Source organism: Molothrus aeneus, chromosome 1 (genome assembly GCF_037042795.1).
Source record: "Molothrus aeneus isolate 106 chromosome 1, BPBGC_Maene_1.0, whole genome shotgun sequence".
NCBI classification, from domain to species: Eukaryota; Metazoa; Chordata; class Aves; order Passeriformes; family Icteridae; genus Molothrus; species Molothrus aeneus.
In genome coordinates this window covers 55,628,511-55,644,444 of record NC_089646.1, presented here as the reverse complement: position 1 = coordinate 55,644,444, position 15,934 = coordinate 55,628,511, and the positions used below count along the sequence as shown (strand labels likewise).

Sequence of the window (15,934 nt, the reverse complement as noted above, 5' to 3'; positions counted from 1 at the left end):
CTGGGTTCTAGCCTGGCTGATTCGATTCGATCGGAGCCACTTCCCTAATTACAACTCCCCCTAATTACAACTCCCAGCCCTACGCCAGCCGGGCTCCAGGCGGGATGTTAACCCTTTCAATGCTTTAATCCTGCCTCGAGTGAGAGAAAGGAACAAGATACAAGCGTGTAAAAGAACAAGATGAAAACATCATAGTCAGTGAGGAAGATTTAAGTCCCAGATGGGAGGGAGGGGAAGATGCCTTGATCTTACAGCTCAAATTCTCTTGTAAGCTATGGAAAAAAAACCCTTTTTCCTTATAACAGAGGAAACTATGGGGAGATGAAAGGGTTCAAATTATAGATACCAAGTAAAGACCTCAGTGCCAAAATAAGCAGATGTTAAAGTGGCTGTAATCCCATGAGAAGTTTGGGCAGAGAAAGAGAGAGTAGTCCTGTGCCCCCAGGAGAAGAAAGAGAAGATCTCTGTTCCCAGGGATAAAGATGATGTTAGAGATACTTAATGAGAATTTTTACCTTTGAACAACTCATCTTTAAAACAATACCCATAAGTCAACATGGCCTATTGACAAGCTGTGGGAAGACTTGTGGAAATGGGAAGGACTTCACGATAACAGGGTTCCCTGGGCGTCTCTTATTTGCGATGAAATGGAGAGCCATGAGAGAACTGTTTTTTCCTCTTGTGAAGAAGTCTTCATAACCTTACCAAGAGGGACTTCTCTCCCTAATTGAACTAAAGAAAGACTATTTTAGAGGTGGTAAACTAACTAGAAATTTTAGGTTTTCTTTCTTTAGGTTATCAGTGGGAAAGAAAAGGTTGTGGGGGAAGAAGAAGTGTTCTGAAGGGTTTGTTCTGATTCTTACTACTTTTTTTTCTTTTAATTACTTTTAATAAAATTTTCTTTATACCCTTTTAAAGGTTTTGAACCTACTTTACCTTTCTCCTAATCCTATCTCACAGCAGGAAATGAGTGCACTGGTAATTAGCCAGCACTGAAGCCCACCACACTCATCAACACATTGGTTGGGAAATTTTAAAATTAGGAAAATCTTAAATTAACAAATCCAGACCACTACAGGAGGGCATGTCTGTTTTCAGTTTTGGATGTTTTACATGGGATTTTTTTATATGATTTTTTTCAATGTATAAATATGCTTGCTTGTCAGAAACATAAATGTTGTTGTTGTTCCTATTGTATTTAGATTCAATTTCCATGGAAGTTGGTCCTTAACATCTGTTCATATTTCTGGTTTTGGAAATTTTTGATAGAAGCAGTTTTGCTCTTGGTCCGAAACTTAACCCATTCCAAGAGATTGTCGCCTGACACTTTTTCCAAGATTTGCGAAAGCTCAGAACTTTACTCTGAACTTTGTATTTAATGTTTTCTGCTTCAAATATATTTCAACATTTTATTGAATGTCAGAATAATTCTTTTAATATTTGTTTCCCATACCTGGAAATGTTAATTAGACTTCTTTTTGATATTAGATTTAATTTATATTTATGCATTATATATCTATGCATACAGATTTATGTTTTATTTCATTTAAGTGTTATGGCTGTTTTCTTAATTTACTTTCAACTTTCAGACTACACTTGAGGTAGCTGATACCCTGAAGAGAACACTGATTCTCTTGGAGACCAGTGGCACGCCTCCATCTCAGGAGAGGCATATATATGTTCATGGACATATCTTTTGCCCAATCAGAAATAAGCAGACTTCTTAACCACTTTGAGAACTCCCTGACTGCAATTTGTTGCCTGACAAACTTTCCTGTAGGGCTTGGAAGCAGATGTCTTCTCTTATTTCCTGTCCTAGTCTACAGCAGAGATTCAGTCTTTGGCATTCTCTTCTAGAAAGTCTTCTGAAGAGTAGTGACAGTACTGTGACATTGGGGTGTTACAAATTTTTAGTCTCCAAATGTCTGATCTGCATAAAAGCTGTGAAAATTGAGTCCCAATTTGTGACCAGTTGTAGCATATTTAAAAATGTTATCATTCAACTTTATGTTTCATGTGAATAAAACCATGACATTATCCAGTCCTGGAGGTAAGGCAACAAGTAGGCATGCAGATAAAGATAATTGATGTCTTGACACTCTCGAAGTTAGGATGGTGAACTGGAGAGGAATGCACTTTCAACATCGGTGTTACCAGTTTTGGATGTTCATCATATTTGGGACACTTCTTTCTCCCATATGGGAATCTTCAGTGTCTGTGAGGACACAGGCTGCCATCATCTGCTGTATCAAAAAGCAAGCAGGATCTTTGTTCCCTTTTGCTGTATCAGTGGTGGAGTTAGAGATGCAGGCTTTAATATTTGCATGCAAATGATAAGTCCGGATCATGATGTACGTCTGGGCAGAGATTTTCCTCAAGAGAGTGCTCTATTTCATGATTCTTGCTTAAGTTTAGATGGTTTCAGAACTTCTTGCAAGCATTTATTTCTTTGGATTGTGGATTTGCTGTGTGCCATTTTCCCCTCCTCCTACATGTTCCCATAAGGTGATAAGGTTTGAACCAGAACTGTCATTGTGTTTGCAAATATCCTAAAAGCTGTTTTGTTTTTCCTTTTCAACACCACACCCCATTTTGGTGAAAATAAGTTACGGTGATTTACACTGCCAGTTGACAGGGGTGATTTAAAGGACACAGACACCAATGGAAAGAATGGTCTTATTTTACAATGAATATTGAGATAATACAAAAGTAAAATTATACATTCAATAAAACACATGCTTGGCTCTAGCAACAAGCAAAAATAAGCAAGGTAGTGTACCTAGTCATTACTTTGTGAGAGAAAGGATAGTGATTGAGAAAGCTAGATCCATCATCAATTCCCTAAATACTTCACCGTCACCCAGAGTCCGTAGTTGCTGGGAAGCTCTGTTTCACAGTGAGGACCTGAAGAACCCTTCCCAGCAATTAGCAAAATCCTACATTGTGAGTCCACCCGTAGGTGAGGCCTCCAAATTTGCCCTGAAAGTGGGTCCAGCTTTTATAGGTCCAAATCAGCAAGTCAAAGTGACTTGAATGTATTTTTAGCACAGAAACACCTGAATCTGATGGCGTGCTTGCTGACCAGCCAGGGCCAGGGCTTGGCCAGAGCCCAGGCCTTGGCTGGGAGGGTTTTCCCCTAAAATACCTTACAAGAAAGCCTCTATTCATGTTAGCTGGGAAAATTTCTTAAAATGATACATTTCTTGCTGGTAACTACAGAAGGTTATGTGAAAGTTTTTAAAGCAGGGGTTTGGTGTTAAACAGTGGGTATAAGCTCTTGGTCATCTCTTTTTAGCTAAATAATACTGATGGTGTCAGTAGTCACACAGTGCTTGGGATCCATCTAGTAAGTCAACTCTGTCTTAGTAAGTCAAGTAAGTAAGTCACTCTAGTAAGTCAACTCTACTGCTCAGGCCTGAGCACATCAACTGGTTTAGTAATAAATCTTATTGTGGTGGTTTGACGGGAAATATGTTTTTTGAGATGTTATGGTTTGGGCCAATGGATATTCAGACTTTAATACCTGTGTTTGGGCCAATGGATATTCAGATTTTAATATTGGCATTTAACCTGGCCATTAGGACATGGATCCGCCTCTGAGAACACAGGGTTAAAAGCAGAGCTCTCCCCTGGGAGCTCCTCTTTTGGTTTTCCGGCGGGAAAGTCCGGCGGGAAAGAGTTCAGGTCTCTCCCCCAGCCCAGCTGCTGGCTGGGCTGGGGGAGGGGAAAAGCCATGTGGCCAGGAGAGGTAGGCCTGAGCCCGGGGGTGGAAGAGACAAAGAGAGACACCGGGAGCCATCGGGCAGCCCCCCCCCGAGAGAGAGTGTACAGCCTGTGTCTGCTGTAACCTTGAGACTTGATAAACATGGGCCTGTGCCGGCAGCAGAGCTGGAATGGAGAGGAAGGGGGGGGTGCAGCCGGCCGCTTGTAGGAGCTTTTAGCCCCTTCTCGGAGAATGAGAACTTTACAGAACATTGACCTTTCCTAGAAGAGAGATAGAGTGGAAGATGAGGAAGGAAATGTGCAAGTGTGAGAGAGGTCTGGGCAAGCGAGAGATAGTAGAAGAATAGAGAAGAATCCTAGTGGAAAGAGATGATGGAGTGGCTTTTGCTGGACTCTTTTTGTACAGCCATGGACAGAACCATGTTCCTTGTGATACAGAGACTGCATTCTAGGGGGAGGCAATGCCTCAGAACCAAGAGGGTTCAGTGTTGGTGCCCCTCGGCCCCAGGGGGTGAAAAAATATGGGGAGGACAGGTGTCCCAAAGGAGAGATTGTGGGGACAGGTGTCCCTAAGGAGAGACTGTGCCTTTTTTGGATCGGGACAGAGCATCCTTAAAAAAAGACAACCCTAGAAGCAGCTCTGGTCCGTGTTCAGTGGTGAGAGCACTGGACATGAAAGGAAGAGGTCACGATGGCAGATGTTCTCCGGGCGGTGCCACGAGTGACACAGAAACACACGAAGCTTCAACTGTGTTTCCAGGGGAAGCCCATGGTACAAGAAGGACTCCTCTCCTCTTGATGAACTGAGGATTGATTGTTTGAAGGGTGGTTCTGGACTAAGAGTTGGTGATTTGGGGAATAGATGTATTGTATTGGAAATTTGGTGGGGGGAGGAGGAAATGTATTTGTAAGGTTTTCATTTTCCCTATGTGTGTTCCTTTTTATCCATAGTTGTAGTGTAGTTAATAAAGTTTTGTTTTCTTTCTTCCCTAAGTAGGAGCCTGCTTTGCTTATTCTGGGTCACATCTCACAGCAGAAACCAGGGAGAAGGTATCCTCATGGGGGCACTGGCATTGTGCCAGTGTCAAACCATGACACGTATATTTACTCAGATTTATTGGTAACCATTTATATAAACAGTTATTTGGCAGAGCTGAGGAACCGGTAAGCAGCTGTTTGAAAGGGGAATACTTTGCAGACCCTTTGCTAGTGTTGTGCTATGGCATGCATAACACTTCTCAAGGTGAGTTCTCTTCACATTTTTAGTTTAAAAACACGGACATTTATTTTACAGTGTTAGGTTCTACATCACAGAAACATCTAGCTTAACCTTCAATAAAATGTTCCGGATAATAAACTCCTTAACAAAGCAAAACTTCTTTTAAGGCTCTGAAGTTCTCCCTGCCAGCTGAAACTATGCAAGGCCTTGAGAGCATTTGAAAAAGGTCTTACAAAGGCAATAAATGAAATTTCTCTCTGTCAGACAATACCCTTTTTCTGACCCAGAGATGGGGCAACTGAGAGGTGTTTTAAAAACTTTTATTCCATTTTCAGTCTCATGAGAAGGGTGAGACAATACAGATGTTGTAATTCACGTCATCACAAGCAGAAGCCAGCTATTTCCTAATTACAATACACTATAAGTGTTTCTTGACTTATCAGCTTTTTGCCACACCATGCTGTAGGTGCTTTAAAGCCAATCATCTAAAACTGCCTCTCATGAGTCCTAGTACAAAGGCATCTTTCATAGTTGTATTTCTCCAAAGTATCTAGTCTTATTTGCCAGGCCATCCATTGAAACTTTTTTTTTAACTCCATTTCTCTCTCAACAATATCTGTCCTATTCCATGGCATTTCTAAGTCAACATTTCTTATCTCAAAGTTTGCATACAGATGCATACTGTGTGGGCCTTCTGTCAGGCCCTGAGAACTCTCTACACATCCATTTCCCACATCTCTCTATTAATTTAAATTTTAGTCACTGGACTTCCTTCATAGATCTTTGGTGCTGTAATCTTCTCTACAGCAGTAGAAGTCCCCTTTTTGTTCTGTTATAGTATCTAATACTTTCACTGTCAGGCAAATGGAAGTTTAATTTTTCCTCTGTCTAGATGTATCTATCTTCACAACTTTTCTTGTATGCCAGTTCTCTAGAGCAACAGCAGTAAATTGCAAAATAATCCTCCATGGTAATGGTAGATAATGAAGGTTCAGTTAAAAAACCTCTGCGTTCACTAAACAGAAGTTAATACTGAAATCTTCAACCTTTTTGAGTTCAGTTTGCAACATTTTCAAGTCATTTAACTTAGTTTTTTGCTTAATCCCCTAAACCAGGACTAAAACTCTAAAGGTATCACCCATCTTTATCATCTAAGGTGCATTTTCTGCATTTCCTGTGCGTGTCTCTATGCTGAATGAAATCTGAATTTCAATCTTAATTGTTGTTGTATGGATCAAGTATGTCCTAGAGCTGTAGTCATACTGTAGCTTCTGTCTAAACTAAATTGTACCAGAGACTTTTGTATGTCTATCTGTAGGGATGCATAAGGAATACTTATTTCAAAAGTCAGAAGTTTGATTTCAAAGCATTAGTTTTTGCATTACTAGAATTTTTCTGTTCTTATTAACAAAAGGTCAGAAAACTGTTTCAGAAACATACATTGTCCAAACTTTCAGATGTCTGAAAATTGTCTGATACTGTTCTAACAAAAGGAATCTTGCTGTAAGACTGCGATCTATTATTACTGGTACTTACAACTTTAAAATATTTGTGATCAATATAAATTGCTGTTGTGTGATACAGTATCATCAGAAAGCTTGCTAGGAGTGGGGTTATGGAAGAAATCTTAGCATTGCTTGTATATGAGAGTGTTGAGAGAAATGATACACCAGGTAAAAAACTTAACATGACAAGACTTCTGAAGATGATGTGCCTTCTTGCTTTTGCAAGTTATGACCTAGATTCTAGTATTTTGAATTCATATTTACTTTAATCTGATTCTTAGTTCAAAAGTTGGCATCCAGCCTTCAGAATCCTATGTGGGTCTGTGAGAATTGAAGTCAAGACAGTGCAATATACAGTGCAGTCCTCTTACAAGAAGTTTTCTTGTAAGATAGGTTTTCTTGTATGTTGCAGAATGCATGTTAATTCTCATTGTCTGAAGTTCCACAGTACAGTTTTAATTAATTCAGTGATTTTGCTTTCTTCCTGCTTTACTGTGCATCCATTCAGTTTTTCTTTTTTTTTTCCCTTGTGCCTGCTCTGTGCTTTTTCAACTCTTCACTGTGTCATAAAACTGATTTATTAAAAGGCGGAGGGTTATGGTGGTTTTGGTGGTTTGTTGTTTTGGATTTGCTTTATGTGATGGGGGATTTTTCATTGTTATGAATTGGTTTATTGTGCAATTGCTTGGCTTTACTGTTACAGCTGGCATAGGTTGAATGATAGGTTAGGCCTTATTGTCAGCTAGGAGGAGCGGTAGAGGAAGAAAGGAAGCCAGACCACTGTCAACAAGCTGGAGGCATGACTTAACTATATTGCATATGACTGTAGTAACTGGTGTACTAATTAGTACTTCTATAGTTACTGTCCTTGAGGAATTTAGCAGTTACCATGTAACTGGGTAGTCTGTGTTTATGGAGTTTTCTGATATTTCTGAGTTTTTTCTTTTGGCTAAGATGTCTGTGCTGGTCAGTTCCGGCTAGTAATAATTGCTCCAAATGAGAGCTGCTGTTTTTGCAGATGAAGGGAACTGGGAATTGGCTAAGGAAGAGTGCAGACTAGATAGTTAAGTATAATTTCACAAACCTGGGCTTGTCTGTGCCCTGCTAAGGTCTTACATGCAGATAGGGAACATCTAGTTTTTCTTGAAGTAGGAGGTAAGATCTGATATGTAAAGGACTGGAATTGATGACACCTGCAGGAAATTGCCCTTGACAGTAAGAAGAAAACTGAGGCAGACTTGCTGTGTCTCCCACGTGTTACCTTACAGGAAGAGGAGCAACACCTCTTACTGGTGGCACTAGAAGCGCTAAGTTCAAAGATAAAACCACCAGCTCAAAAGAAGAAATTATTAGAGAAGTTTTTATCTCTGTTGTATTTAAGATCACCAAAGAAATAATTATGTTAATGCTTTGGACATAAGATTATTGTTTTGGGTGTTATCAATGATGAACACAGTTGAGTTGATGCATGTTTGCTGTTGAAAATCAAATATATCAAATGTGTCAGTAGCAGAATTGATTTGTTAGTAGTACTGTTGATTTGACAGCGGCAGGAATCCAGTTTTTCCTTCAACATTAGTGGTCTTTGAGACTGATGTAATTGTAATAATCAATTTTTTTTTTCTTGTGTTAAGATTGCTTTCTTGTGTTAAGATTGCTTTCACACCCTGCAGGAGTGAGTGTAGGAGTCCTGTATAATGTTTTGATAATGCACTGATGTTGGGTCATGGTGGATTGTGTCTCTGCGAGTGTAATAAAGCTCAAGTTAAATTCGCTTTTTTTACTTACTTCTAAGTCTGTGCCACCCAGGACCATGCCCTTCGTGCCCAGCCTTTGTGACAAAAACATGTGAATGTGGACAAACAAGGTAAGAATGCTTCTACTATGCAGACATAATTTTAGTTATTATAAACATAAGAACAGTTTAAAACTCTATATACTAATTTTTTTTTCTTATAGTTTATTAAAAATCTGCTGAACAAAGTTTAATCTGAGCTGTGACTTGAATTTGTGGTTAAAATGATTTGGAGAATTTTATATTTTGAAAAAATGCAGTTATTTTTAATTTTTCAAGAAAGAAAGTAAAAATAACAAAAAATACTTTTCAGTTTATGGTACATGTGGCTGAATTGTTTGAGCAGTCTGTAAGTTGATTCGATTTTGAAATCTCATACTAGTATTTATTAATTTTATTTGCTAGAAGACTCCAAGAATTTAATAGAAAAAATGTTCACGTCTTTTCTATCTGAATGAAACAAGATCTTAAATTACTTAATTTCAGAAATAATAATTTCAAAAATAATGTGGGTTTCTCAGAAACTATACAGAGAAGTGTATCCCAGACATGAAAGTTATCTTTTCCTTACATGTTTGGTGCATATAGTGTCATTGCCAATAGCAATATGGTACTGCCTATACTATGTGTGATCACTCATAATCAGTTGGCCTGAGTCTTTAGAGTCCCTTTTTCTTGTTATGTAGAACTGATTCTGTGTAATAAATTACTTGCCTGTGTTTGTTTACAGAACCAAAAAAGCCATAAACCAATTTCAGTGTTACATTCTTGCTCTGGAAAAAAGATCTTTTGGTTTTTTGCAATTATTGCTCAGAGTTTGAATTTAATACTACACAATATTAATTTTTCAGAAGAAGGTACTGCAATTTCTGTGGCAGTATTTGTAGATAAAAGCACTTTGTCTTCAGCAGAAAAATGGATTACTTGTAGATGACTGAATTTTATCTTCCATAGTAATATTACCTCCTTTTATTGTTTAGGGTTTTTTGGTTTTTTTTTCAAGATGTCAGATTTTTTGCAGATGTCAGATTATTTCACCAGATTGCTGATTTTTGTAATAGTACATTTGATACTTAAAACCTGCTTCAAAATAGCATTTCATAGGTACTGTATAAGCATCCAGGGTGTATGGCATGGCATCACCAACTTAAGGATGTTTTAAAATTATTATTTCAAGTACATGTTTTACAGCCATTGTATGAGCCATCCAGAGTTGAAAAAATAGGAGAATTGATTTTGTCACATTTTTAGACAATTTAATAAAAAAAAACAGTTAACCAGTTGTTTTCATAGTCATCTGACCCACTGTTAAGGCCCATATCCCTATCTTCATTGTGTTCAATGGATTTAGGATTGTTTAAGTCTTCAGAAAGATGTCTGTATTGGAAATACCTGCTTTTCTGACAGTGCAAACATGAGTTCATGCATTTGTTCAAATTTTAGTGTCACCTTGGGTTGTTTTCCCCCATTTTCTTCAGGAAAAATTCTGTAGACTAACTACTGTTAGAGGTGTTTTACTTTAGTGAGGTGGAAGAGGGGAAGCAAGAGGAAAACTAGGGGTGTTATTTCCTAAAGACTTTCATTAGTAAATTATGCTGCCTTTTGAAGATTTTGACTTTTTACTGAAAATGCCTTTCCCTTTTTATTAAATACTGTATAGATGTCATGTAGCTGACAGGCTATGTTGTCATTTCTCTACAGTCATTCAGTTCGCTGTGGTCAATCAACAAAAATTCATTGTTCTAATGTATGCGGAAATACTTTAAACTGTGGAAAGCACAGCTGTACTCAAGTGTGCCACTCAGGAAAATGTTCACCTTGCCAGTTAACAGTACAGCAAGGTAAGTACTGAAATGCTTTACAGATATCTGCCCTATACAATGAGAACAAGGGGGTGGAAAAGAGCAGTACCAAAAGGCAGGTGCCAGTTTTTCCTAAACCAAACAAAATCTATTGCTGTAATCCTGCCATGATGATTAGGCTGTTGGAGCATGTGCCTTATTAGGACAGGCTGGTGATACTGGACTTCCTTATCTTGATAGGGCTGAGTAGTGGCCTTTCAGTAGCTAATAATTAATTTAAGAAGACAGGGACAGGTTATGCATGTGTGAAGGATGAGAGACAATGAGCTTAAATTCCTTGTGACTAGCTGTAAGGGAAACCTCTTTTCTTGGGATTTTCAAGACCAACTGAATAAAATACTTGAGTAATGTGGTCTTATCTCAATGCTGGCTGTGCTTTAGGTAAGGGCTTGGACTAACTAATCCTCTTTTATCTGAATTATCCTCTGATCGTACTGAATTTTTTACTATAATTATAGGAATTAATTAGACGGTAAATGAAAGAAAAATAGAAGAAGGTATAGGAAAGTGTAACGTGAAGGAGGGGTGTGGGTCAGAGGCAGAGACTCACACTCTAGAGTTCTTGTGACAAACAGTCTTGAGTTTATTCCTCCAGCTCGTTTTATAGGCGCTTCAGTTACACATGTGATTTGTTGAGGTCTTAGCCCCATCCAGCTCTCTGGCCGATGATACATCTGCATTTAGAGCTGAATGACATTGGCTGAGGGTCCCTGTGCAGATTGAATCAAACCTATCCTTGCCCACCCAGGGATTCCAGGGCAACAGGAGAGTACATTTCAACAAGCTTCTCATGATTTCTGTTAAAATTTTGTAAACCAAGACTTGAATGGAAATTAAATTGACTCAGTATGCATGCCAGTATATAAATAACTTTATAGAACAGTTTATACAGAAAAATCCAAGTTAATTTTCTCATTTTTAAGGTAATAATTAACTTGTTATGTATACTGCTTTAATAAATAAACTTTTTGTGCACATAGTACCACTTTATCAAAACAATTAATGCTGGAATTCCAACTTCTGTAGGACAAAACTCTTACATTGATGAAATAAATCTAAAGAGGAGCAACTTCTTTATCCTTCTAAAAATTGATTGTAACAATTTTTCACTTCTTACCTCTTTGTATTTGCTGGAGGTGTTTTGTCACTGATATTCTCTTGTATTTTCTGTGGAATATTGCTTTCTTTCAGTGTGTTACTGTGGAAGCAACTTTAAAGAAGTATTGTGTGGATCAAAGGAAGAATTCTCTGACGGTTTTGGGAGTTTCTCATGTCAGAATATATGTGGCAAGTAAGATCACTATGACTTACGCTTTTAAAAAGAAGAAGGTCATTCTATTCACAATAACTTACTGTGATACTCTTAGATAATTCCCCTTTTAATTTTTTTCTTGTTTTCTATTTTGTTTCTTTGATAATTCTTTTTTCCAGAAAATTAAATTGTGGGAGGCACAACTGTAAGCAAGTATGCCATCCTCAGCCTTGCCAGCTCTGTCCACGACTTCCACAGGTTGTGTATCGTTGTCCCTGTGGTCAGACTCCTCTCAGCAAGTTACTGGAACTAGGATGTGTTGAACGTAAAATTTGCACAGATCCTATCCCATCGTGTGGAAAAACATGTGGCAAACCTCTTTCTTGTGGTAGCTATGGTAATTAGAAATTTCTGTATCAGAGTATTTGAAGTGTCTCATAGTGTCACCAAAAGTCAGGTGAATAGAACTCCTGAACACCAATGCAGCATTAAGAAGCAGGCATTCTTTATTGCGGTACCAGCTGCAGGCGGGATAAGTTCACCTAGAGTCGCGCATTCCAATTCTCTGTAAGCGTGTTGCTTGTATACTTAAATTACATACATATGCTTCAAAATTTGCAGAAATCTCATACATACTATAATTGCTCATTACCATAAAACTCTCCTCCTGGTTTAGTCTTTTTATGGTCTCATTTTGGCTGTGTTTGCATTCCTAAGCTAGATGTACTTACTCCCCCAGTCCCTTTATCTTCCCTCTGTCCTTGCTCTGGAAGCAGGACATGCCTGTTTCTTTGTTAAAAGTACACAGATGCAGTCTTTGTTCTTAGATTAACCCTTTTGATATCAATATTTTGGAAACAAAACAAAAAGTGGTCTTTAAATATTTAATTTCAATAAATTAATATTTTATTAGTGATTTTGAGTTTTAACCAAAATGAGTCTAAAAACCACTGTAGAGCCTGCAGTCTGGCTGTGTGTTCATAATAATGCTTTAAAATAAGGAAATAAAACTCAGCTGTGCATAAGCTTAGTATCATTGACCAGTTATGCTCCTAATAAATATGATGTTACATGGTCATAGATTTTTTTATATTCTTAATATTTGTATTTTATTTTTGCTAGAGTTCATTCATACATGTGAAAGTCTTTGCCACGAAGGAGACTGTAGACCATGTTCTCACACATCAAATATTTTTTGTAGGTGTGGCTTCAAAAAAAAGGTGAGTGTGTAACCGCAGAAGCGAGTAATCTTTGCTGCTTTTTAAAGCTGTAGAGAAAAAGGAACTGAAGAAGTATAAAGAAGTACTGTGCTCCTTAGCTGCAAAAACTTATGTTGTATACTAACTGATAGATGGTATCTAGCTTACATTGTGAAGTGGTAACATGCTTTTACTATGAAGGCAATTTTTAAAGTATTTTGGCAGAGTTTGAACAGAGTTCTATTAGTGTAAACATTCTGCAAAATCCCATATTATTCTGGAGTATTTTTGTAGCATAAGGAATTGGTAGTGTTGTCAAGAGTAAACTGAGAGAAGAAAGGCAGCCTAATTAAAACTTTATAGTAATAGCTTGTAGTCTCCTTGTAACAATGACATTGTTACTGATTCCTGTTCTTTGTACATTTATATAGTGACCCTCTAGGTCCTCAGCTATTGTTATTTAGTAATTATTATATTTTTAAACCATGCTACTTTCTTTAATCATAGCTTTGAAATTTTTGGCTACTATCACAGAAGCTTTGATGACTTTTTGACCTGTTATATATCATCTGCAAGTAGAGGTGGCTTCTGAATATATGTAAGTCTGTAGGTGCATTGAAATTACTGAGAGTTTGCTAGCGGTTGGAAATGCTTTCTCCTAGAAGTTTGCTGAAGGTAGTTATGGCGTAGAAGGCTTTAGATTGCATTTTGAATCTTGAAATAAAGTAGTGATGTTTTGGGTTTAGTTTATGAAGTTTCTCACACACCAGAAAGACGCTTCTATAAAAAGAGTTAACTACAGTGATAATTTCAATCAATTATGAAAAATGTAATACTCAGAAATGACAGCTTAGAATATAAAGTTATTGTGAATGCTTCAAATGTCAACAACATTATTTTCATCCATCACATTTTATTTTCATGTTGAGGTCTTTAGGTACACCTTTGTAGATCGTAACATTAGGCTTCTTCCTTTCTTTTGTCAGACTTGCGTTTTTGGGATGTTTGGTCAAAGCAGAAATTTATGCACTCCTATCAGTACTCTCTGGGAGAGCTCTATTGGTTTCCATCACACAGATTTCTGGTTTCTTGGGACAAGCCTGATTCTCTCAGTTTACAGTGACACTTAAAACTGCTGAATTAAGTGGAGAATACAAAACTACATTTTTTAAAAATTGGTATTGAATCTTTAAGGAACAAATACTGTGTTAAAAGATCTGAGGATTTTTTTTCCCAGTTTTTATTTAACTTTTGTATACAGATGTGTTATACACATGAAAACTGAGTGTGTATAACTTTTTTCATGTGACCAAATGTTTTCTAGATAAGTATGTTTCAGTTGTTTCATTTATTTTAATCTAATGGCTGCTTTTTTGTTTCCTAGGAAATCCCATGTGCTCTTCTCAGAAATAAAGGTACAAGATAATGATACATATGTAATGTAAACTTGTTTAAAAATTATCACAGCTCATAGTAATTTGGGGTTTGATTAACAAAGTTGGCAAATAGCTAATCTGTACTGCATCTTATATCCATGCTTCCATGCCAAGTTGGTAATTTCTGCTGCTTGTTCATGGTACTGGTCATGCTGCTATGTTTGGGAGAAGGTTTGAAATATAAACATACTTTGTTTTCTTTAATCTTTTACATAAGGAAAGACTTCTTCACATTTGATCTCAAAGATTATGTCTGTTTTATTTTGAACAGTTTCTTACACCACCTGCCATATTCAATAGGTTGCCATCCCCCTCCTACTCTCCCATCATCCTGTATAACTTTTGGTCAACTTGCACAGCTCAGATTCAGTGTAATAGTTTTACTCTGATGCCTATGTTTCTGGGGAAATACAAGCTTTGATTCTACTTCACATTGTATGGTGATGATCTTTGCATCATCTTTGTTCCCATTTGATGCTTCTTGGTATTCAGGATGTAACATCTCAAAATTCACCTCAGTGAAATCTTTATTGACCCCTGTCTACTGAGGTATTTATTTACAAGATACATAAGGGAGTAATATCCTTATTTTCTAATTTGACCTTTTGTCTATGAAGATTTTGCTCTTATGGAATCCAGAAGTGATTCCCTTTTGTTAGCTGTTTATGGTAATAAGGATGCTTTGCTAGCAGTAATTTCATGAGCATATAGCAGTAGTTGTTTTTAGCTGACTAAAACAGCTAAAACCACCCCAGTTTAAGTAGTCTTAAATTGGACGTTTGTGGTACTTCAGTGTATCAGAATATCCTGTTTTCTTTGTTCTGTTGTGTGGAGTTTATGGTGTGAAGGTTAAGGGGAAATTAACTAGCTTCATGAATTCTGCTTTCCAAAATCCTTTCGAGTAAGAGTTTCTTTAAAGAAAGGCAAGTGCCCACATGGGGATAATTGTGAGGCAAAGCAAGTAGTTTAAAAGTTTGCTTGCTGGCTTACTCTGTGTTAGTTTCTCCTAGACCATGCCCTGCAACAGCCTTAGCATAATACTGTAATTACAGGTTTTATTCTCAGCATATGCAAAGACCTAAAAGTTAGGAATTTGGGGGGATTTTTTTTTTAATAGCTGCTATTACATTCATGTGTGACAAGCGATGCAACAAGAAGAGATCATGTGGACGACACAAGTGTAATGAAGTTTGCTGTGTGGTGAGTGTATCTATGGTTCTATAAAATTGCTTTATGTGATGTGTGTATAATTTTGGTTGTGATGTTAATAGAGAATGAAGACACACAAAAATGGAAAGATACAAAAGAAAAAAAGACTATTTTCTTTGTTGGTTATGCTCACAAAGTTTGTGTGTGTGCATTTATTTTGCAAGTTTTGTTTTATAGGTATCATTATAAAAGTAAAGCCAAATTTCAGCCTAAATGCAGTTAAATCAGTGTAAAGGTGTTTTTCTCAATGCAGTGATTCCAGGGAAAATGGAGAGGGAAAGCATATTACTTAATAGAAGAAGCGTAAGCCTTGTAGCTGTGTCTGTAACAGAAGTCTTAACAGAATCTGCATTAAAAATGGTGTATTCATACACTGATGGAAAAGCTGTATAGATTTGGCCTAAGCTATTTTTTTGCACTATACAGTTTTGTCTATCTATTATTAGAAGTAGTTTGGAACCTCAAAGAGAAAAAAATAACCAATAGGGCTTATAGGTAAATTCTGCTTTTTCTTTTTTGCCATTTCTTAGGACACAGAACATAAGTGCTCTTTGGTTTGTGGTCGTAAACTCAACTGTGGGCTTCATAGATGTGAAGAACCCTGCCATCGTGGCAGCTGTCAAACATGCTGGCAAACAAGTGAGTTATGTGCAAAAATACATAATTGTCATTTATTCTGGGAATACATTAATATCTCTGTATAGCTCTAGGCAGTTAATGTTATCTATTTCACA

General features: G+C 37.3%; 1 protein-coding gene across 3 annotated transcripts in view; it reads left to right on the top strand.

The window, feature by feature from the left end:
- NFX1 (nuclear transcription factor, X-box binding 1) overlaps positions 1–15,934 on the top strand; it is an 85,654-nt gene that overhangs the window by 36,277 nt on the left and 33,443 nt on the right. For all 3 annotated transcript variants that reach the window (XM_066557512.1, XM_066557504.1, XM_066557521.1), the window contains exons 6-13: positions 8,243–8,314; positions 9,944–10,083; positions 11,296–11,395; positions 11,536–11,753; positions 12,479–12,576; positions 13,940–13,970; positions 15,109–15,191; positions 15,731–15,839. In XM_066557512.1, coding sequence (XP_066413609.1) covers positions 8,243–8,314; positions 9,944–10,083; positions 11,296–11,395; positions 11,536–11,753; positions 12,479–12,576; positions 13,940–13,970; positions 15,109–15,191; positions 15,731–15,839 — 851 coding nt within the window. The remainder of the gene's footprint in view (positions 1–8,242; positions 8,315–9,943; positions 10,084–11,295; positions 11,396–11,535; positions 11,754–12,478; positions 12,577–13,939; positions 13,971–15,108; positions 15,192–15,730; positions 15,840–15,934) is intronic.